A 23,387-nucleotide genomic window follows, 5' to 3' on the forward strand; every position below is an offset into this window, starting at 1 on the left:
TTCTATCTACCAATTTAGCTATATTCACTCACTTTAAATTTATGTCCTGTGGATTTCTTTCGTGTGATTCTGGCAACATAGCTATTCTGAGGATATCTAAAACATGACCCTGGGGAACAGAATTATTAGTGTTCCTCTATTTTGAAAAACCAGCTTAAAGTCATGTATTTCTTCATTCTGACTTCAAAGATACCAGTGTTCCTTTCAATACAGTCCATGGACACTTTTTGAGTCAAAGGTGTAAATATATTGGAACTGGATGGAGAATAAAGTTGAGGCAACAGTTTGAAATATAGCTTGTGACAATGTTAGTAGGTTAAGAAAACCACCATAGCCTACTGTCTTAATTATCAAAGTTTATTGTTGGGGTCAGTTCCTATCGCTAGGGGATACAACTATATCTTGTGTGCTATAGGAATTCTAGGCGAACAGCCTTTCTGCAAAACAGTTGGATAAGGGCTCTGTTAGGCATAGATTATAGTAAGGGAATGGAAGAGTGAGCCCAGAAGACCCTGACAGCAAAGCCATCACTCTAGGAAAGTTCCAGTGCTATGCAACCTATAAGGCATTATCTCTCAGCTGACAATGAGACTTGAGGTGATGTGGAATGAAACAGGAGTCGAACCCATTTTCTACTATTCTGGGCAAGACAACTGTGGCTCCCATGCAGGAACCTTAAATTAGATTTCATGACATCTTTTAAGCTCCCACTGCAAGAGAAATGACATGAAAAAGAAAGGGCTAGAAAGTACGCTAGTGGGAGGAAAAAAATTAAATAGAAATGGAATGGAAAATAATAAGGTTTAAATGCCACTTCTGGATGACCAAAGGCATTATAGGTAAAAAAAGCAAAGAGGGACTTAAGTCAAACACTGAACAGCATTCAGATACTAGAAGTGAAATTGCCCACCTTGTGTGTGACTGTGCAACTGGATTAAAAAGATCAGAAAAGGACCAACAGGAAAATGAGTACCTGAGTTGAAATAGGTGTTTCAGGAAGCCAAAAACATCTTATAAAATGTATGTGAGTCCAGTGTACAGGAAGGAAAAGTGGTTTTTGGAATGTTAATTCTAGCAATGGCTTTGTCTTTGAGGTTCTGATATACATTTTTCTTGTCGCACAGACAGCTTTGAAGAAATGTTTTCAAATACTCAAATTATGTGGGAATGCATGTAATTCATGTAAAAATCCAATGGCCTCCTGTTCTTGGAGGTTAGTCATGAAACAGCTGGGGCTAAAACCTTCCACTGTCTCTGTGACACGAACGTTACAGAAATTAAAACAAGTATCAGATGAGCCAAAGGGCCTTATACCATGGAGACAACAGAGTTCAGTGACTTCTGCAGGCAGCTTGAAAAACAGGACTTCAGTACTAAGTGCTTGCCTTATCATCAAATACAACAATGAAAAAAATTGGGCCATTAAACAAGACCCTAAAAGTCTAGCTGCCAACCAGATTTGGAAGATAAGTAAAACAGCATTATTTGTGTGAATTCCATCTTCCACAGTACTGTTGTTTGTCTATAGAAAAGCCATCTTCTGGCACCAGGCCATATGTGTTGATTTTATAGTTATCCTTAGTAAATCAGTTTCTCAAAAGGAAATGTGTAAGTAGCAGGTGTGCATAAGTGACATATTTGTACAAAATCTTTTCTGTAGTCTTGATCCATGTGGGGACAGGTTCTACTTTTGGAAGCATTTTCAAAGGCAGAGTATTGAGTTGTTTTTTTTTTTTTTTTTACCAAAGGACACCACTAGAGCTGTATCCATAAGATGTCTCTTGTTGGTGGTGAACAGATGGTCTCTTCTCCAGCCTACATCTTTGCTGGGTAGTATTTACACATTTTTTTGATGGACAGATGGAGTCAGCTCCAAAAGAAGACAGGGGCCAAGTTTCATTTCTGTTTTAGTCTCTGGTGTGCCTAAAGGTCCGAGATTTTGCTGACACTTCAGGGCAGGGCATGAGGGGCTGTGCCCTGGGACGTGCTGGCTGCTGGTGGATCTTGACTGTTCTGAGCCCCACACTGCCTCTTCCTGGAGCTCCCTGGGCATCCACACTTTCAAGAATGATCTTGAGGATTTTCCCCAACTGTTTCAACCATAGTGTCATTTGCTGGAAAATACAGAGAATCTTAAGTGTGAAGGAACCCCTGGATTTCTGAGTATTTCACTTAACAAAAATATTATTTTACCAGTTAAATTTCCAAATAGATGACAAGAAGTAGTTTCATGCCCATGTGTCTGTCCTCCCTTCCTCCCTCTGTCCTTCCTTCCTTTCCTCTCTTCGTCTCCCTCTCGTCTGTGCTAGGGGTTGAACTCAGAGCTTTGTACTTGTTAGGCAGCTGTTCTACCACTTAAGCCACGTTCCTAGTCTTTTTGTTCAGATAGTCTCGAGTTCTTGCACAGCTTTGGACTGAGTTCCTATCTCCAGAGTAGCTGAGAATACAGGCATGTTTTGCCAAACCCATCTGGTTTTTGAGCTAGGATCTTGCTAATAACCACAATCACAATGCTCCTGTCTACCCCTTGAGTAGATAGGGATTACAGGCATGCTCTATCAGATTGGCTCCTCTGATTCTCTCATTCACTGCAAATTCCTGACTGCTTCCATCACTTCCTCAGCAGCTGTACAGAGAACTATAGCATTCTGGAAGAGCAAATGGGAGGTAACTTTTTAATAGCTGTAGTAAATATCAACATAGCCTTTTCCCATGTTCTCTCCTGGTAGTCTTTTTTTTTCCTTAATACTTTCTTTTTTTTAGCAGCTACTAGTTGCACAAGGTGAGCTTAACTGTGGTAATACGAAGAACTTTGATCAAACTCAACCATTCTGTCATTCTCCCTATACTCTTTTAACAACTTTTCAACAGATTTCATTGTTTGATTTTCAATCATGTACACAAGATATTTTGACCATATTCACCCTCATTCTCCCTTTCTATTGGCCTTTCCCCCTCCAGCTAGTTCCCATCCCCTAATAGAGACAGTTTTACTTTCCTACCAGTTATCTTTTCATCATTTTCAGATGTACATTAATTGAACGAAGAAGTTTCATTATGGTAGTCACACATACAAATACATGTCAGTCAGGCTGACCTCTACTGCTCTCTCCTTGTTCCCCCTACTCAACAACTGCTTTAATGAGATTCCTTATGTCTTCTGGCAGTTTTAAACTGGTCCTTGGGATGGTAAGTTATTCAGAAAACTGGAAGACTTCAAAATGGTGCAGAAGCTTCAAGTAAAAGCTTTCTGATCAGGCTCTGTGAAGAAGCGTCCGGGCCACAAAAAAGAGACTACATTTGGAAGAGCAAAACTGAGGAAGAGCAAAACTGAGGAAGAGCATGGAGAGCCACAAGAGAAGAACAGGGCAGCTAAAAAGTGGGGTGAAACAGAAAGGCAATAAAGAAAACTAGAAAACAGTTTGCCACAGCCAGTGCCAGCACCCCTGGTGGGTGGGAACAAAAGCTGAAGTCTCCACCCTAAGGTGAGCTTAAAGGCCTCCACCACAGACTGGAAACCCAGCTGTGGGTCAAATCCTCACTTGTTACATGCAGCAAACCCCAGTGCAGGAATGTGGTAGGACAATGGCTTAGGCAGTGTGCCTGACAGGCAGCATCAGACAGGAACAATCTTTGCTTCCGTTTCAGAAAGCTACAGTGAGTTGCCAGCAGGTGGGAGGGCTTGCTGCTTGACAGGGAACAGACTGTATGAGTTATCTGCAAGCAGCCTGCAGCCAGGCAAGCCTAAAAGATGACCACGGGCTTGGAAACAAAGAAACAACTGGCGATCTATGACATCCAGCCAATGTCAAGTGGCCCACAGTGACCAGGGGGGGACACAGAAAGGGAGGTTTGGCTCCTTACCCAGTGACAGTGACAGTACTTACATTGCCCAAGGGCTATTTCAGAAAGCAAAGGATCTCTCCTCCACTGGTAGACTGCTCACACTGCATGGTAATCAGCCTACACTGGAGGTGTGCAAACCACCTGCAGCTCGGTAAGCTTTGGAACTGAGTCACAACTGGGACACTTGGATGCTGGAGAACAGCCAGTGTTTAGGGATTTCTAGATCATATCCAGTTTTTGGGTGGAAGACTGCTGCCTGAAGATGACATCAAAGGAAGGAAGTTTTAACTCAGGCAAACTGAGGTCTCTCCAACAAGGGCTGGGGAAACTCTTGGCAGGCCTACCCTGTGAAAGCAGTTTCACGGCCTGTAGGTCATTTCAGAAAACAGAGCATTTGCCTCTGCTGTTGGAAGTTCAGATTATAGAAGCTGCTGGGACAGATCAGTCAATATTAGCAACATGAGAGCCACAGGAAGCTAGGCAGATGAAAGCCTGGACCCCAGTCTGGAGGCTTGGTAAATAAGGAACAATCAGACGATAGCTGTGAGAGGTCACACGGAGAGGGAGGGGCTTAAATGAAGGCAAGTTAAGAATTCAAGTAACAGGAGCTCAGGCAGTGAAGAGCCAAGGCATCAGTAACTCAATTTTGCTGGACAGAGTAGTCCCAGTGGCTGAGAATTGCTATGGAAATGGTACCCAGTCTATGGGTGGCTGAGCTCTAGTGCTCAGTACCTAAGAGCTAGTTGATGGCCATGGAGGCTTGCTACCAGGTGGGGCTGAGGACTCCAAGCATAAGACTCAAGGCTCAAGAGGATCCTCTCCTGCCTCAGCCATATCACTGGGTGACATGCTACTAGGTGAGTCTGAAAGAACTGAGGTAACCTGCAGGTTGAATAATCTCACGGGTCTCCATCACTGGTGCATAACTCAGTGAGTAGTTTATTTTCTCCACTTATCAAGCACATGGGATGACCCCATCTGTTGCCAGGGGGACATAAATAGGGAGAACTGAACAGCAAGTAGATAACTGGCCATAGACTAAAAAGTGCTCTGTGACCAGCAGTGGCTTCTAGCACACAGAGAAGCTTCCAAGGTGAAAGCATTAACAATCCCCACTCTCAACTCAAATATAACAGCAATCCAAACACAAGTAAATACAAGAGACTCCAAATAGTTCCCTATGTGAGTGATTCTCTGATACATGGGAAAAACCAAAAGGTTGACCTCAGATGTGTAAATTCTGCAAGAACACAAGCAATATGAAAGAACAAGGCACCATGACATCTCCAAAGGTCATCAGCTCCCAGTAACAGATGCTTAGGATAGGTAAGAAAGTACAGAGGAACTTAAAAGCACGATAATCAGAATCATCAATGAAATAAGAAGACTTGTATAAAATAACTGAACGAGTTGAAAGCATACAAATAAGCAGCTAAGGAAAATCAATGAAGGTACCATTAAACAGTGGAATGAAGTAAGAAAGACAAAACAGGATATAGAGGGGAATTCAACAAAAACATAGAAATTCTAGAAATGAAAAGCTCAATTAGTCAAATAAAAACTTAGTGGAAAGTCTCTCCAAGAGAATGGATCAAACTGCAGACAAGACTATTAGGGATCAAAAACAACATGGATGTATTAGAATAGTCAAACAGGGAAAAAAGTAAAGAAGTGTGAGTGGAGTGTGCAAAACCTCTGGGACATTATTAAGAGACCAAACCTAATAATCAGTGGCACATATAAAAAAAGGTGCAAATTGAAGTGAGAAAAAATATACTCTAAGATATAGAAAATTTTCTACATCACGAGACAAAAGAGCCATTCAGGCACAAGAAACATTCAGGGCATTCAAAAGACCAGACCAGAAAAGAACACTCCAAGACACATCACAGTTAAACACATTAAGTGTACAGAACAAGGAAAAGATACTGAAAGCTGTGAACAAGAAGCACCATGTTATATACAATGGGAAGCCCATCAGGATCCCAGATTTCTCACTAGAAATCTTAAAACAAAAGAGGGTGTAATAAAATGATGTATTTCAACTACTAGCCTAGATAAATCTACCTTAAGCCATCATTTAGAACTCAGGAACAAAATAAGACTTCCAGGACAAAAGCTAAAGCAATCTATGACCACTAAATCAGCACTACAGAAGTTTATCAAAGGAATTCTACACACAGAAGAGCAAGATAAGTGTAACCATGAAAAAAGAAGAGAAAAATACATTTCATCACAAAAGCAGATAAGCAAATGAAGAGTAGGAAAGAATCAAACTACAAAAACAACAAAATGAATTGGAAAGAGACTCGACAAATGGGACTACCTTAAAATAAAAGATTTCTGCACAGCTAAAGTCATAACAACCAAGCGAGAAAGACAACGAACTAATTGGGGAAAAATATTTACCATCAATGTATCATACAAGGGGTTAATATCCAGTATATTCAGAAAACTCAAGAAACTAATCCCTCCTAAACCTAACAAACCAATTACTAAATGGGCAAAAGAACTAAAGAGAGACTTCTCAGAAAAAGAGATAAAAATGAGGAAATGCTCACCATCCCTGGTTGCAAAGGAAATGCAAATAAAGACAACCCTGAGATACCACCTTACCCCAGTCAGAATGGCCCACATCCTAAAGTCAGCCAACGACAAATGCTGGAGGGGATTCGGAGAAAGAGGAACCTTATTACACTGCTGGTGGGAATGTACACTTAACAACTACTTTGGAAAGCAGTCTGGAGGGTCCTCAGAAAGCTAAATATTGACCTCCCCTATGACCCAGCATTACTACTTCTAGGCATCTATCCTGAACAATAGGAACCAGCACTGTTCACAATAGCCAGGATATGTAAACAACCCAGATGTCCCACCACAGATGAATGGATCCAAAAATTGTGGTATCTATACACAATGGAATATTATGCAGTCATTAGAAAGGACAAAATTATGGCATTTGCAGGGAAATGATGGAACTAGAAGAAATCATGTTGAGCGAGGTAAGCCAAGAGTAAAGAGACAAATGTCACATGGTCTCCCTGGTAAGTGGATGTTAAATACAAAAAAAATGTAAGGTGATAAAACAAGTTCACAAGACTTAAGAAACAAAGGACTTCCACACAGCTGGTCGAATCACCGCTAAATAACACCATGCTGCTGATCATATATATGGTATATATGTGCACACCGGAGGGAAGCCAGGAGGAGGACACAGAACTAGAGGAAATCAGGGAAAATCAACAGCTGGATCCATTACCTGCACTGGACATTGATCAAAATGAACTAAGCAACTCAATGGCAGTGACAGGAGGGAGGGAACAAACGGGAAAGAGGGAACAGCTGACGCTATGCAAAACGAAAGAAATGTACATATCACCCGATGTGGAAGAAATAACTATTGTCAAACATCATAGAACTCATAAATGTTATAGACTACGATAGACAATTGCCCCAAGAAAGTTAGAATGTGTTTGTGACTTTAACTAAGCATCACTATCCCATAATACTGTGAAATTTGGGAAATTTATGTAATCACTTAATCACAATAAAGAATTTGAAAAAAAAAATAAAAAATTCCCTGAGAATGGGAAAAAAAACCCCCAAACCCTCAACAAAATGGCAGAAATTATTACATATTTTTTAATAATGACACTGAATGTTAATGATCTCAATTCTCCAATCAAAAGAGTGTGGTAAGTTGATAAAAAAGCATCACTTGACCACTTGTTGTCTACAGGAAAGGCATCTTGAAGGAAACTGAAGACACTAGAAGATGGAATGAGGACTCACTGCTTATGGCTTGGCAGAATTAATAAATAGTTATACTACCAAATCAACTTACAGATTCAGTTCAATCCCCATCAAAATGCTAATGTCATTCTTCATAGAAATTTGAAAATTAATCCTAAAAATTCACATGAAAACACAGAGGATCTCAAATAGTCAAAACAATCTTGAGAAAAAAAAGTAATGCTGGAAATATCACAATTCAGGCTTCAAATTATAATACAGAGCCATACTAACAAAACCAGCATGGTATTTACACAGAAACCTACATGAAAACTAATTGAACAGAATAGAAAACCATGAAATAAATCCACGCAGCAACAGCTATCTGATTTTTGACAAAGGAGTCGAAAACATAACTAGAAGAACAGATAACCTTCAATGCTTGGTAAACTGTTTACCTACAGAAGAAACTATTCTTATCTCTGGTACTAACACCAACTCAGAGTGGATTAAGGATCTTAATCTAAAACCTAAAACTTTGAAACTACTATAGGAAAGGATAGGGAAAATACCAGAATATACAAGCATAGGCAATAACTTCTTGAATGGAATTCCAATAGCTCAGCAATTAAGAGCAAGGATTGACAAATAGGATTGTATCAAAATAAAAAGATTCTGTGCAGCAAAGGAAACAATAGGTTGAAGAGATAGCCTAAAGAATGAAAAAAATATTTGTCAGTTACACATCTAACAATGGATTAATAACAAGAATATACAGGGAGCTCCAAAACTAAATTCTCAAAGAATCAAATACAATTAAAGGGGTCAATATACTGAACAGATAGTACAAATAGTCAATGAACAGACAATTCTCAGAATAATACTAATAGCCAATAAATACATGGAGAAATGTTCACTATCCCTGGCCATAAAGAAAATGCAAATCAAAATGACATTGAGATTTCATCTTTCTCCACTCAAAATTACCATCAAGAATACAAATGAAAATAAATACTAGTTAGGATGCAAAGGAAAAGGAAACCTTACATATTGTTGCTAGTAATGTTAACTAGTACAAACACTATGGAAATCAGTTTGGAGGCTCCCTAAAAATAGAACTACCAAATAATCCAATAATTCCCTTCTCTTGGGCACATATCCAAATAAATGTAAGTCAGTATCTACAGAGATACTAGCACACCCATGTTCATTACAGCACTATTTACAATTACTAGGCTATGGAAACAGTCTAGATGCCCTATAACTGATAAATGGATTAAGAAAATGTGGTGTGTATATATATATATATATATATATATATATATATATATGCATATATATACATAATTGAACATTATTTAGCCATAAAGAAGAATGAAATTATGTCATTTGCAAGGAAATTGAAGGAACCAGATGATGTGTTAAATGAAATAAGCCAGGTTCAGAATGTTGCATGTTTCTTTCTCATACATAGATCCTAGACCTGAAAGATAAACATGTATGTAATTATACACAAGATCGATCTCACACACACACACACACACACACACACACACACACACACACACACGTTAGTAACAGTGGGTCTATTTGAGGGGATTTGGGAAGAAGGAAAAGAGAATGGTGTAGAGTAAACAATGAATCCATGATGATCAATTTAGCAAAACGAAACTTACTAAAAGCTGTTGAATAGCAGGGGTAGTGAGAATAGGAACCATACTAGTAAGTGAGGTGTCAATCTGATTAAAATAATGACATCCTGATGCCAGTAGCTCATGTCTGTAATCCTACCTACCTACTTAGCAGGCTAAGATCTGAGGATCACAGCTCAAAGCCAGCCTGGGCAGGAAAAGTCTGTGAAACTCTTATCTCCAATTAACTACCAAAAAAAGCTGGAAGTGGATCTGTGGCACAAGTGGTAGAGTCATGAGCAAAAAAGCCATGAGCAATAAAGCTCAGAGACAGTGCTCAAGCACTGAGTTGAAGCCCTATGACTGGCACACACACACACTGTGTGTGTGTGTCGGGGAATGGAGAATGCTTCAAAATGTTATCTGGAAAGAAGAAAGAGAGGGAAGGATAAAAATAAAAATGATGTTATTCTAAGTTTGGTAGGCAGTTGAGTCTGAATTCAGGTTTTGTTTTTTGTTTTTTAAAGAGTGGGGAACATGACGAAAGTGATTTTGCCACGCCGACCCCAGTAGAGTCTGCTTAGCATGGGAATGTCATAGTAAAAACTGCTTCTTGCTCAATTTAATAACATGAGTTCAGCTTGTTGTCGAGTCAAGGAAGGAGCCTATTGGTTTTCTTTTTTGCTGGTACCAGGTTCTGAAATCAGGGCCTCCCAACTGCTTGGCTGGTGCTCTACTACTTGAGTCACACCTCTAGATTTGTTTTTTGAGACAAACCAAAGAAATGGAGTTTTACTTACATTTTTGTTCCAACTAACCTGGAAATGTGATCCTCAGGATCTCAGCTTCCTGAACGGCTAAGATTACATGCATGAGCAACCAGTACCTGATGTCACTTTTGAATACACAGATGTACTTATACAGTGGGAAAGTAAGAATTCTACTACCATTTCATTTGGAGAAAAAAAGCAAGTAGAAAAGATACACAGAACAAAATATAAAAGGACTCTTGCCTTTTATATACTGCATCTGGAGGCATAGATTGACAATTAAGAAAATGAGAACAAAGTTAAAGTGAGTTGTTCTTTCTGCATATTACCAACTCTGTGGCCATTTTCTACTTTCTCCAGCTGTGTAGGTGGGGAGGGAGGTTGAGGGAAGCTGTGGACTTATCCCCCAGTATTGGCTCTTTTGGGCACCTACTACTTGTATCCTTTCAACTCATCATCTGTACTTCAAAATCTCAATCCTTTTGTCCTTGGTCTTTTAACCTGACTCACTGTAGTCCTAGACTACTGGTGCCAAGACTGGGTTTAAAAGTACTTTCCTGCAGATCTCTGCTGACTACAAGAAGTTAAGGAAATTGTCTACTTGATCTAAAGGTCTATATGAGACTAAGATGCATTTTTAAAATTTCTGCATTTCCTAGGAAAAAGCAAATGGGAGCTAAATATATCACACATATATTTATACATATGTATATGTATATATATATATACACATATACATATAATGTTTATGATGGGCATTGTGTGACCACTAAGGAAGAGCCCTGAAACCCAGAGACTACTGTACTGAACGTAGACTTCATGTTCACTTGTGTCAAGGCCTATAGGCCAGTAAAAATCAGTACAACAGTCCCAACTAAATCAGGAACACATACCAGTCCTAAAGGCTTAACATGATTTATAGGGAAAAGAGAAGTCTTTCAAAAACAAGTTTTTATAAACTATGCCATGTCAGAATGGGCCTTTTCAGGCCCAAATAACTTCTGTCGTTATAGCTCTCAGATCTAATGTTTTGGAAGCTCACCATTTGTTCATTTTACTTATTATTTAGGTTCTGACTTCAGAACCAAATATATACAAAGGAAGTCAAACAATCAGTTGCCTATAAATAAGAAAATTCTGGTGGCCTGTCATCTATACTCATGCATAATAGACTCTAAAGAAATCAAAAGTAGGGAAAAGTAATGAGATAGTGTGTGTTGAACAAGAGCAGGGCCATCATTGAACCTAACGAAGCATTATTTCCAACCACTTACCTTGGTCCTTCAGTTGCCCTCAGTCATACTCTCAGTATCACATTCTTTCGGTGGTTCTCCTCCTCCTGGCAACTCACTTTCGATTTCCCACAGTTCATCATCTTCTTCCTCCAAGTTGCTAGAGATGTGGCACTTCTTGAACCCTTGGACAATGGATTCACTTGAGATGCTGTTCCATGCCACCATGACCCATTCCAGGAAGAGACCCAGGGGTGGCTTCTTGGCATTCCCAGTAGGGCTGAGCGCCAGGTTCCCAGCCAGAAGCCAGTTAGAGTACTGGGCACGCACACTGTCATTCAGTGGCTTGTAGACCACCACATCCAGCACCTGCAGCTGTGGGGTTAGGCTCCCGGGGATGATCACCATGTCCGTGTTCAGACTCTCCATGGAACTCTTCACAGAATCAGTGGCATGACCCCGAAAGCCATTCAGGATCAGCATCCCTCGTTGCTTGGGAAGTGCTCCTGTCCTGCGTCTCCACACCACTTCCAACCAGTCTTGCATCAAGTCTTCAGTCATCCACCCATAGCGATGGCAGCGGATTTCCATCCCGCTGGGGAACTTTCCCGGGGGAATGTAGGTTCCCCTCAAAATGATATACGGAGGTAACTTCTTCCCATCAGCCAAGACACCAAGCATGGCCGTGATCCTTAGTTTCTCCCTGCCTGGAGTCTTGACCAACACAGGCTTTTCACCCTGGTTGTCAACAGTCACCCTGGATGGCACCTCCAAGCAGATGGGTGTCTCGTCTGCATTCCCCATCTGTGTCACCTCGTAGTCATGAGCCCTGCGCAGAGATAACACAGTCCGCTGGTAAGAGATGAGCTTCTCAGTCAGGTCTTCAGGCAGGTGCTGGGGTACAGGTACCTTGTGCCTCAGAGACAGGTCATACCTTCTCATCATTCTTCGACACCAACCCAAGCTTGCTTTGAACCCTTTCTCTGGAATGTTCATTTCTTGGGCAATTTCAAGAGCTTTCAGCTGCATCGCCTCCCTGGTTATGGGGTCCCCTTTGGCCTGCATGTATCTGACATACTCAGCCACGCGTTGGTCCACCAGAGCAAACCTGCCATTCTTGGGGCCTCGGAATGCCCGTCGCATGGCATGGGCATTCTGCAGCTGTGGCTTCACCTTGCGCCAGTCTCGAACGTTTTTTTCAAATACTCCAAACTGCTTGGCAGCCTGGCAGTTGTTGGTGCTCTCGGCATACTCTACCACCATCAACTTGAATCCTGCATCGTAACTGCGGCGCATGCCCCGGCTGAACTGAAACTTCCCGGCTATGTCATCAGCCGAGAGGTCGTACCCCGGGAAGCCCATGGCCATGCAGAAGGGGTACCCCTCACTCCATTCAGGCAGCTCAGTGATGTCCCGAGGCAGGCGCAGGCCAAAGCTGTCAAGGTGCTGAGGCTGAGGGAAGTGGGAGGTGGTATTCATTGGGGTTGCCCAATCTGGAGGCTTCACATCAGATTCTTCATTTTCTGCGAGACAAATGAGGGGGAAAAGAAGTCAGTGATTAAGTGGCTTAATCCTTGATTTTTTTTTGGAGTCAAAATATTTAATAAGATTCACCAAAAATAGTAACTTGAATAATAGATAATACTAAGTTGTTATCCCGGTGCTAATTTATACAGATTCCATACAGACTCAGCCACGGTGGCCATCAGTGTTCCTTCTCTGTAGATGAGGAGAGAGAAACTACAGAGGTTATAAATGGAGTCAAGATTGCCAACCTAGGACATAGCAGGAGAACGTGGGACACAGGTTCCAAGCTTGGATCAAATAAAAGGGATGCTATGTTGGGGTCCAAAAACAGTATTTATGTGGATGAGAAACCAAATACAATTCACTGTGCTTCCTAACATTGCAGAGCTTTGGTGGAATCATAGCTCTTGAATCAAGAAAACCTGTAAGAAAATTCATGCCAGCAAATTTAAGTTTATAGTTTTAAGTTGGTTCTTTCATATCAATGTGTACACTTATATTTGGAAGATCATTACAGAAATGGAATATGATTGGGAGATTTCTCCTTTCACCAAAACTAAAATGCTATCAATTGTAAAATGCACCTTTATGTGCTACTAAAAGAATAACAAAATGCCTTTAGTTCTAACCATCACATGCAATCTTTTCCACAGGTCTTCTCAATTACATAAAGTGGCAGGGAAAAAAGTGCTTTAGAATCAGTAAAATATGGAAGCTATGCTGTATTTTTCCAACTACTGCTCTCCTAATCTTTTTTCATTTTGATAAAAAAAGAAACTAGGTGCCTCTTAAGACTTATCTACTCAAATGTGAACTGTGGCCTTTTATATCCAGGATGAAACAGACAGGAAGCTCAGGGTAAATACACTGGATGCACACTTCGTCTCACTAGTACTGAGTTTGCAGAAGCATGGCATGTGGCATGCTGCCGATGTGGCCACACTCAGCCAGAAAGTGCACTGGACCACACACACCATGCAAACTTCATTTTGCTCCAGTCAAATACAAGGTCACACACATCAAGGCTTATTTAAATCTACAACTGACCAAAGAGAAGACTGAGGCCCAGAGAAGTAAAAGAAGTTGCCTAAGATCACAAAGAACTGTCAAGAGATTTTTAAACTCTCCATTTTTAAAGTCCGTCGTCATTGTGCTTCATCTCTCAACATCCCACAAAATGTATGCAGAAACTGAAAATCCAGCTTTAAGATGCTCCTATTAGGGCGGACACTGAAGTGTACTTGTAGTACCTGTAATGGGTCCTCCTTGTAGCTGCCACTCCTCAGAATTATGAGACTCTTCTTCCCGTTCCAAACGAGTGATCATGTCTGGCTTAGGGAATGGGAATTCTGTTCACAGAAAATAGAATAGGTAACAATTGTGCTACTGTCCTGAAGCAATGCAAAACTAAGTATTTTATGATACTTAAGAAAACCTATTCCCTCCAATTGTAAAAGATGGAACAAGTTTGGTGATACTCAAAGAAAAAATATGATAGAAAATACATCTGTCTAAGGGCATTTCTGGATCTCTGTGAATGAGGGCTGGGGCCAGCATTGGGCTTAGTATAATAACATAAAAACTGCATTTAGCAAAGAAGTGGGTGGAGGCTACCACAGATGCATGCTGGTACTTCTGTGAGCAACCTGGGCAATCCAAATGGATCATGTGGGAGTGTGGGAGTGTGTGTGTGTGTGTGTGCATACTTTGGGGGACATGTCCCTATATTTCTGAGGCTGATAACAATGAAGGCCTTTCTTCATTGTGGGCTTGTGAAGCACAAGCTCAGATACAAGGTGTCATTTCTAAAGTTGTCCTTCTTGGGCTGGGAAGGTGGCTCAGTGGTAGAGCGCTTGCCTTGCATGCATGAGGCCCTAGGTTCAATTCCTCAGCACCACATAAGCAAAAAGAAAAAAAAGCTGGAAATGGCACTGTGGCTCAAGTGGTAGAGCGCTAGCCTTGAGCTGAAGAGCTGAGGGATAGCGCCCAGGCCCAGAGTTCAGGCCCCATGACCAGACCCCCCCAAAAATAAAGAAATAAATAAAAAATAAAGTTGTATTTCTTTAAAAGTGTCAAAGCCTGGGTTAAGCTCATTCTAAGAGGTGGCATGAGCTGAGTAGAAAAATATACTATGTATAATATATACATCCTGCCTAATCACAAGTAGGGAATTAAGTGGGCACATTCAGCAGAGAAGGGTGGTGGGGTACACCAGGGAAGAGAGATGTGTAATTAATTCTCTGGGCTCAGAGCTTCTGGGAGATTAAGGAAAACAACTTTACCCAGGGACAGAACAGTTTCATAATTCATCCTCATGACTTCCCGGTACAGGGCCTTTTGTTGGTCCGTCAAAACTTCCCACTCCTCATCAGAAAAATATATGGCCACCTCATCAAATAGGGCTGGAACCTGCAACATGAACAGGTCTTTCTCAATGCACATGCAGACAGATGTTCAGACTTCAGAAGATCTCGTGAATAAGTGGGCTTAGCCCTTCCTCTCACAGTTCAGGTCATGGTCCTGACTTGGGGAAAATGGCTTGTTCACATTTATATAGCTACTGGGGGCAAGATGAGGCAGGAAAGAGCACAGTATCCTACTACAGCTGCTATCACACCCTCTGCTCACCAACACAGCAAGGGCAGTGTGAAAAGAAAACTCCCTACTGCCATCAACAGGCTGGGTGCCCTGGATGTTGTACTCATGCAATGCATGAGAGCAGCTCACAGTTCACCTGACTCCAGAGGCAGAACACTAATCCTGCCTGGAGAAAAGTACATCCAAAAAACTGGGAAAGTGCATTAGTGGTAAAGTGCTTGCCTTGCATGCATGAGGTCCTGGATTTGATTCCTCAGCACCACATAAGCAGAAAAAGCCAGAAGTGGTGCTGTGGCTCAAGTGGTAGAGCGCTAGCCTTGAGCTGAAGAGCTTAGGGATAGTGCCCAGGCCTAGAGTTCAAGCCCCATGACCGACCAAAAAAAAAAAAAAAGTGTATCCAAGTCACTCATCTTAATCTGTACCTCTTTAGACCTCCCAAACTTGCAGCCTAAAAGGAAGAGCTGGATGTGTAAATTTACATAGGGCTAATGCTTTCCACAGACTTTTATGGTTTTCTGGGGCATCACATTCCAAAGGTATCAATCTTATTTGATTTGGAACCCAGGGCTGCCCAAAGATCCATCAAGGCCTTTCCAATCCACAAGAACATGAACTGGAGAAGGGCTAATTAGATCTTAATTTATACTATGAGATGCCAGAGCAAACCTGATTACTTTGATGCCCAGACCAGGGCTGCAGTGTTCCTGTGCAGAGAAGCTTGCTCCCTCTCTTGTCCCTCTATCCCCACTCTCTTCCTTATAGCTAGGGGCTGCAATGACCAAAAACAACCTTCTCTTTGTTTTAAAAATACTTTGCTTTACTTTCTACTCTATGTTCTTTTCTTTTGGCTAATAAAAACATCTTATTATAAAGCCCATCACATTCAAAGGTAAGAAATCACTGGACAGCTTACAGCAGGGTGGCCACTTCACATCCTCTCCAAAGCTATTCTCCAAAGCTTGAATCCAAATCCTGGGTCTGGGGATCCATTGTTTGTTTTGTTTTTGTTTTTGTTTCTCATCCTAAAAAAAACCAATGTCTATATAGCCTGCAGTGTTTTCAAGTGTCAGGTCATCAATCATTCTGACACCCTGGTCTTTCTTCCCTGACTCAGTGAGACCATTTACTATCTTTGCACCCTTACAGCATCTCCCTGATTTTCTCCCAACAAACTTGTGGATGAATAAAGATACACCAGTTAAACCCAGGGGAGAAAAATGGGTTCAAATAGGCATCATTTCCAGGCTGAAGTCAAACAGCTAGTAAATGGCATGGTGAGATGTGGACTCTACTGTCTGACGCCAATGAGACACACAACTGAGAACAAAGTTGTTTTCTGGGTGAATAGTCCTTAACTCTCCCCCACCACTGATCTAGCTATACCCAGCTCTTACTGTTCCATGTCACCTCTGCCATTCTTCCCCCTGGGCCTCCTATGTTCTCTGCATTCTTGGCCTATGGACACACATTCACCTTTTTAAGACTTCAAGACCACCCTCTTGTCCAGGAACGCATTCTGTCCTAAGCTGTGAGCATACATACATGTGTTCAACACTATGGTGGCATGGTCACACTGCACATTGTTTATTTGTCTGTTCTCTCCCCTAAAATAAGTTTGCCAAGGACAGGGGTGCATTTACTCTGTCTTATTTCCCAAGTCTAGCATACTCGAATAGTGACTTAAAATGTGTTTTTGAACTAGTGAGGCAAATCATCTCTGGATTTTCCCTCTCTTCTGGCACATGGACCATTTTCAAAGCATTGTTAAGTTTAATCTGTCAAAAAATTCTCTGGAGGAAGAATGGACAAAAATTGATTTGTTTCTGGGCTTTCCTCAGACTTCTTCCTCAACCTGACCAGCGAGACAGCCCAGTGATTTTCTACCCCACTCCCTTCACACTTCTCAGGCTTTTAAACAACTTTCTCTCTGGCCTTTCCTGTCCCTATGAAGTTCCTGATGTAGGCCATACCTATTTATAGTCACTTTCCCTTAACTGACAAAATGGGACACAGGCCTGGCCCTGTCAGTCCTTGTAGAAGATCTGGAAAAACACCAGATATCAGAAGCACAGATGTTATGAGAAGTCTAGAAGCTGGTATGTGTGGGATTTGTCCCCTCCTAGTAATGCCTGAACCCCAGAGGAACTTCAAACAAGCCCACATGATGTGCCATAGGCACAGAGCAGGGGATTAGAAAGGCTCCCTCACAGCGGCCCTCTGTGAGAATGAATCAAGCCTTCAGCCAGGCTTTGCTGTGCAGGCCTCCTTTGCTCTACACAGCCCTTTTATCTGGCCAAACACAGCAGAAGGAAACAACACTGGCCCTGGACACATCTGAGAAGTCTGAATTCCATCTTCAGTGACCCTTTCTTGGCTTCAAAGGTAAAGGCTCTCAATTCCTGTCTTCCTTCCTGCCCTCAGAAGATCAAGGACTCACAGGATAGGAGGTATTCTATTAGCTGTGTGCACTGCCTTGCTCTCCCTGGGCATTCCAACATTTATCTCCAAGTGTAAGTGTTGCAAAGTATTTACATACTGCACAGCTCCACTGAAGCCTTACAGATACTCAGCAAAGCTGGTAGGGATCTGAGGGTAGCCAGTCTACACTGATGTACCAATGCAGGTACTCCTGTTTATACACATATATTATCTATTTGAAAGCCTCTAAATACATAATGGATATGGGAATCACTAACCCACTTTTATGGGTAAGGAAACAGTGGTTAAGTAATTTGGCAAACGTTACAGAGGTAGAGTCTGATTCCTAACCCTGTACTTTCTCAATAGGCCACTGAAGCATTAACAAGGTGTCTGTAGAGCCTTAAGCTTTCCTTAGAAAGATGGATTCAGGGCTACTAAGAAAAGCCCACACTCCCCAGCACAGAATGCCATGCTCTGGCCTATGGTGGCCCTGACCCCTGGCTGACCCTGGTTCTTAGCCAATGGCCATGCTTACCACATTCCCCATCTGGGCTTCCCAACTCTATATGTACCTTCTTTCTCCAGTGCCTTTGGAGGTACAAACACACTCTGTTCCCTTAGCTGAATCCATTCATGACTGATGCTCAAAATACATCTTTTTCCACTTCACATTTTACTATCCTAATGTAGAGAATGGTTCTTCTGTTGAATGGCTTTTATTGATTACTTTGGAATATGCATTTAAGTAGAATATTCATTTAAAATATAGGTTCAATTCTTTCCTTCCCCTAATTTAATAGTCTAGAGCAGTTTTTCAACCTCATAAGACTTGGGGCCAGATAATTCTTTGTTGTATCAGAGGGTTTTCCTCTGCACTATAGTTGTACAGGAAGATCCGTGATCTAAACCCATTAGGTATGCCAGTAAGATCTCCTACCCCCTTACTCCACCTTGAGGATGAACAACCAAAGTGTCTCCAGATATTGCTAAATGTCCCAGGGTGAGAAGAGGACAAACCAGTTGACCATTCTAGACTAAGTCATCTCTGCAAAGCAGTCTCTAGCCTAAGTGAGGCTTTTTTGCTCCTGGCTGCTAGACTATCCTGAACTGACCTACAAATTACAATGCATTCATTTGTACGCCATCCTATTAATTATGCTGACTTTCTTGCCTGGCTCCTAAGATAAGAACTCTTCTACGTGTGTAGGTAGCACTGTACACAGTAACTTCAGATGTGTAGCAGATTGCCTGGAGGCCAAAAATGACCAATCTCATCACTATGAAGCTGCCAGACTCCCTTTTTTGAATCATCTGGTTACTTCCTTCTTTCCTCCCCAAGCATCATCTTCATCTTGTTCTTTTTATCCTTGTCCAACACATTCAGATGTCCCCTTTTACTACAGCTGTTTTCCATGCTTCTCTACTCCATTTGGAAATTCTAGGTTAGCCAATGTAGCCTCAAAGCCCAGGCTTTCTACTGTCTTGAGGTTTCATTACAGGCCAGAGGTGACTGAATCCTACCTGGATCAAAACTTGGAAGGAGGGCAAGATAGAACACTGAGGAGACCAAGGAAGTGGAGCTTGATTAGTACACTCAAAGCCTGAGTTGCACTATTTGCTTTTACTGAGTTAATATACAACAGCAAATGCACAACTTTTAAAGGTACCGCTTAGGTGGTCTTTTTTTTTTTTTTGTTAAAGAATATCACTGTTGTTGGTAGGGGGAAAACAATGGAGGGGGTAACAATGTTCAAGAGGAAGTGGAAGTGTACTCATTACCTCACTCATGTAACTGTAACCCTCTGTATAGTATCTCTACAATAAAAAAAATTAAAAAAAAAAAAAAAAAAAAAAAAGAATATCACTGTTCACATGTATCCAGGGAGCAAAGAAGATCACTTGTCTGTACTCCTGTAGGAGAGGGTTGGACTGTTGGACTACATAATGAAGAAGTGCCACGGTTCTATGAATTAGGGCTTCTCACTGGACACAAGATAAACACATGAAGTCCAATAACTGTGAAAAACTATCCATAGATATAAATACCTATGGCTCTAACATTTGTGTAAGTTCCCTCTAGTTCTCTTACACTGTTCTCTTTGCATGTGTGAAATCTGCATATTCCCACTGCTAACCCATTCAATTCAGACCAGGTGGGTATACAGCTAGATTCCCTTCATGTCAGCTTGATGAACCAACTTTGATATAAAGTGAGTGGTTCCCTGTGACCAGCAATAAATCAGCAAATAATTATCTGATGTTTACAATGTACCTGGCACCAAGCAAGGTATATAGGGGAAATGGGAGGCACAAAGTCCCATCTTCTGAGACTTCCAATCTATTGATCAGCCTTGTGGCCAAAGGAGCTGTTCCCACAACCACCTCCTCCATTCTTTGCACTGCCATTTAAAGCCATAGTGTTTTCTCAGGAATGCACATACACACACACGCACACACACACACGCGCGCACACACACACACACACACACACACACACACACACACACACACAGGACTGGGCTATTTTTACTTTCCATGTCTACTTTAGAAGACTTAAAATAAAGCTTGACTTTCAAGTCTGGCCCCACACCTTACTTACCCATCCACCTTCTGAGCAGATTCGTACTTTTTGCATATCCGTTGGGCCATCCTTCAGTTCCTGGCACTGAATCTCTTCTTCTTCCTCTTCTTCTTTCAGGGTCAAATTGAGAGGGTAGGTTGTAGACTCCATTTCTGCAAGAAAGATTTAAGTTCAAACAAATCAGGTGTCAATGGGAACTTTCCAAAGCCAATAATAGAGAGGCTTGGCTACACACCAACTTCCATAACCCAAATGTTGATGGAGTTGAGCAGAGTGGGGGCCTGAGAAGAAAAGGTTATGGGAAATCCCAGAAAGATGGATAAGAAACAGTGATAGAAATAGGATAATGACAGTGGATAGAAAACCTATCTGGTTGTCTTCAAATATTTTTTTAAAAATCTTTCTGTGCCAGAGACTGTACTGGATTGCAGAGATGGAAAGAACAGAACTGCGGCTGGTGGTGGGTAAGCATTCCAGGATGAAGTTTTAAACAGTACAAGGGCAGGCTGAAGTTTCCCACAGCCAGTGCTACCCAAACACATCCTCAGCGGCAGCCAAGAGGTGTTGATCTGTTATCTGTGAAGTGTCTGGAGGCGGGGCGGGTGAGGTACTCAGCTGGGTTGGTCCCAGACACTAACTAAGGAAGGCAAATGGTTTGCACATCACCTTTCCAAATTCACAGGTGCTGTCCACGAGCCAGTTCAAAAACTAGTCGTTCTGTCTCAAAGGAATTCCCAAACCTGAGTCGGTGGAACGTAATGAGGGGTATGCCTGGAATTCTCTGGAAGGGATCAAACTACTGTGACCTACCCGGACCAGGAAACGACGCCCCCCTACCACGCCGGCCTAAGAGCCTGATTCCCTACAAGCCGATCCACCTCAGCCCTGTCCCCTAGGAGAGCGGGCAATTCCTAGGTGAGGGGTTTGTGTTCGCCCAGAGCCTCATTTCCTCCAGGTCCTCCAAAGCAAAGCCCCTTGCAGGAGTTCAAAGTCAGCTTCAGTGTTTTCCTACAACGATGGGTCTGGGCCGAGCAGAACGGGCTTCAGACCCGAGGGTGGGGCCTGAACGAACTTGGTCACGAGTCCCACGGCAGTACCGGAGGGAAGGGGGCCGCAGCCGAGCCGGGGGTGCCCGCAGCGGGGCCAGCCGGGCCGCCGCCGCCCGCCCCGCCCCGGCCCCGCCGCGCCCCCAGGGCGCGCTCCGAGTTCTCCAGCCATCTTGTCCTTCCTTTCTCCGCGGACTGTGCCGCTCCGGCAGCGCCCCCTCCGCCCGTCCCCGCCCGTCCCCGGCGCACCTGCCCGGGCGCGGAGAACCGGCGCCGCCCGCCTCCCCCGGCGAGCTCGCAACAAAGGCGGCCGCCGCCGGCAGCGGCAACCCCGGCGCCCCCGCCCCCGCCGCGGCCCAGGAACCTGGCCCGGAGGAGGACGAACCGGCGCCGCCAGCGCGCAGCCCCGCCCCGCCCCGCCCCGCCCCGCCCGCGATTACGCACCCGGCCGCAGGGGGTGGGGTGGGCGCGTCGGCTGCGGCCCCGGCTGTCACTGCGCCATCGCGGCCGCCCCTCAGGCTTCCCGTGCGCGCGGGCCCTCGGGAGGGAGCGCGGAGAACACGTGGTGGGAGGAGGGAGGGTCCGGCCCGCAGCTGAGGGTGTTGGGAGGCGAGGGGGAGGAGCGCGGTTGATGTCAGCAGGCCTCGGCGGCGCCGGGGGACGGCGTCCGCGCAGCTCCCGGACCCTCCTCCCGGCGCGCGGCTTCCGGCCGGCGGCGCGCCGCCCCGCGGGGCCCCCTTGGTCAGGGTATCCCCGGGCTCCCGGGACCTCTGCGGCTTGCCTCTACCCTCCCGCTCCCCCGTGCAAAGCGTCGCGCCGGGGGTGACCGCGGCTGCAAGAGCCCCGATTTATTTTTATTTTTTCAGCAGCATGTAATAATGTGGGAGCCCACGTCCATGTGCTCGTTTGCGTTCGCCGATGGCTCGCTCTGGCTCGGAAGAGTGCGCACAGTACCCTTGCCTTGCTTCATCGACTTTGCCTGCCAGACCAGACCCGCAAGAAGGCCAGGGAAGGGTCCAAGGTCTTTAGGGAAGAATGTTTCTTTTCGGGCACTTTTCTTTCTGCTCCAGAACTTCCTTCTCAATATGCAAGAGAAGAGAACTAAGTGGGTTTTGCAAGCGTTGCCTATCAACTCCCCAAGCATACCCTAGATGAAGTATCTGCAGGATCTTTCTTCTCTGATTGTTCAAAGGGTTGTTTGCTTTGCAACCTTGTGGACTAACAAACATTATCCAGAAAATCCAGAAGGCTTCTGCTTCCAGATAAAGACAACGGGTTTGGGGTTTTTCTGGGAGATTTTTTTAAAAATACTTTTGGCATCGAGTCAAATACTAAGGGCGACTTTATTCAGAGAAAAGAGGGATTCAACATCAGAAGAAGTACAGAAGGGCTGGAGCTTGACAGGCGGCAAGCAGAAGAAGGGGTGTGTCATGGAAAATTACTGAAAGGAGCCAACACAAGTGAAGTGACTCTTCCTAAACTGACAGAACAGGGTTTTTGCTGAAGGGAGGTCAGGGTGATCAGATATCAAGGGTAGGGAAATGAATTATTTGTTCAACTGTGGATGCTTGACAGGATTCTCCCTAAATCCGGAGCAGGGCCGGCAGAAGGTGCATGAGGGGGGCCAAGATGGAGGCTAGCTCAGAGTAGTGTTCAAGAGCATGACTAAAGTTTGGTCTAAGAGGTGCTCTTCGTTGGACTTTTCGGATTGTCTCCAAAATGGGAGTACATGCTGGGATAGGTCTTTTTTTTTTTTTTTTAAGGTCCTCCCTATTGATTTATATGGATTTTTTGCCTTGTGAGAATTCTCTGTGGGGCTGTACTCTTAACAGTATGACAGACACATCTTTGGAGCGTTCGTTTTTTTGTTTTCTTCCTCTTTTTTTATTTTAATTTTATTGTCAAGGTGATGTACCGAGGGATTACAGTTACGTAAGTAAGGTAGTGAGTACATTTCTTGTCTAACTTGTTACCCCCTCCCTTATTTTTCTCCCTTCTCCCCT

The 23,387-nt window shown here is 43.3% G+C and overlaps 1 protein-coding gene across 4 annotated transcripts; it reads right to left on the reverse strand.

Annotated features, from left to right (window-relative positions):
- Nucleotides 1–1,720: 1,720 nt before the first annotated feature.
- Pogk (pogo transposable element derived with KRAB domain) lies at nucleotides 1,721–21,910 on the reverse strand. Of its 4 annotated transcripts, none has more exons than XM_070034177.1 (6): nucleotides 21,829–21,910; nucleotides 20,357–20,490; nucleotides 15,021–15,147; nucleotides 13,989–14,087; nucleotides 11,254–12,734; nucleotides 1,721–2,114 (listed from the first exon to the last, which is right to left on the reverse strand). In XM_070034177.1, exons 2-5 carry the CDS (start codon nucleotides 20,486–20,488, stop codon nucleotides 11,263–11,265), a joined length of 1,830 nt encoding a protein of 609 aa, XP_069890278.1. In that variant the 5' UTR covers nucleotides 20,489–20,490; nucleotides 21,829–21,910; the 3' UTR covers nucleotides 1,721–2,114; nucleotides 11,254–11,262. The 4 variants fall into 4 exon arrangements, with proteins under 4 accessions (XP_069890278.1, XP_069890277.1, XP_069890279.1 ...); XM_070034176.1 differs by lacking the exon at nucleotides 21,829–21,910 and adding an exon at nucleotides 21,634–21,757; XM_070034178.1 differs by lacking the exon at nucleotides 21,829–21,910 and adding an exon at nucleotides 21,005–21,038.
- Between the last annotated feature and the right edge of the window lie 1,477 nt (nucleotides 21,911–23,387).

Source organism: Dipodomys merriami, unplaced genomic scaffold (genome assembly GCF_024711535.1).
Source record: "Dipodomys merriami isolate MVZ:Mamm:240054 unplaced genomic scaffold, mDipMer1.0.p SCAF_24, whole genome shotgun sequence".
NCBI classification, from domain to species: Eukaryota; Metazoa; Chordata; class Mammalia; order Rodentia; family Heteromyidae; genus Dipodomys; species Dipodomys merriami.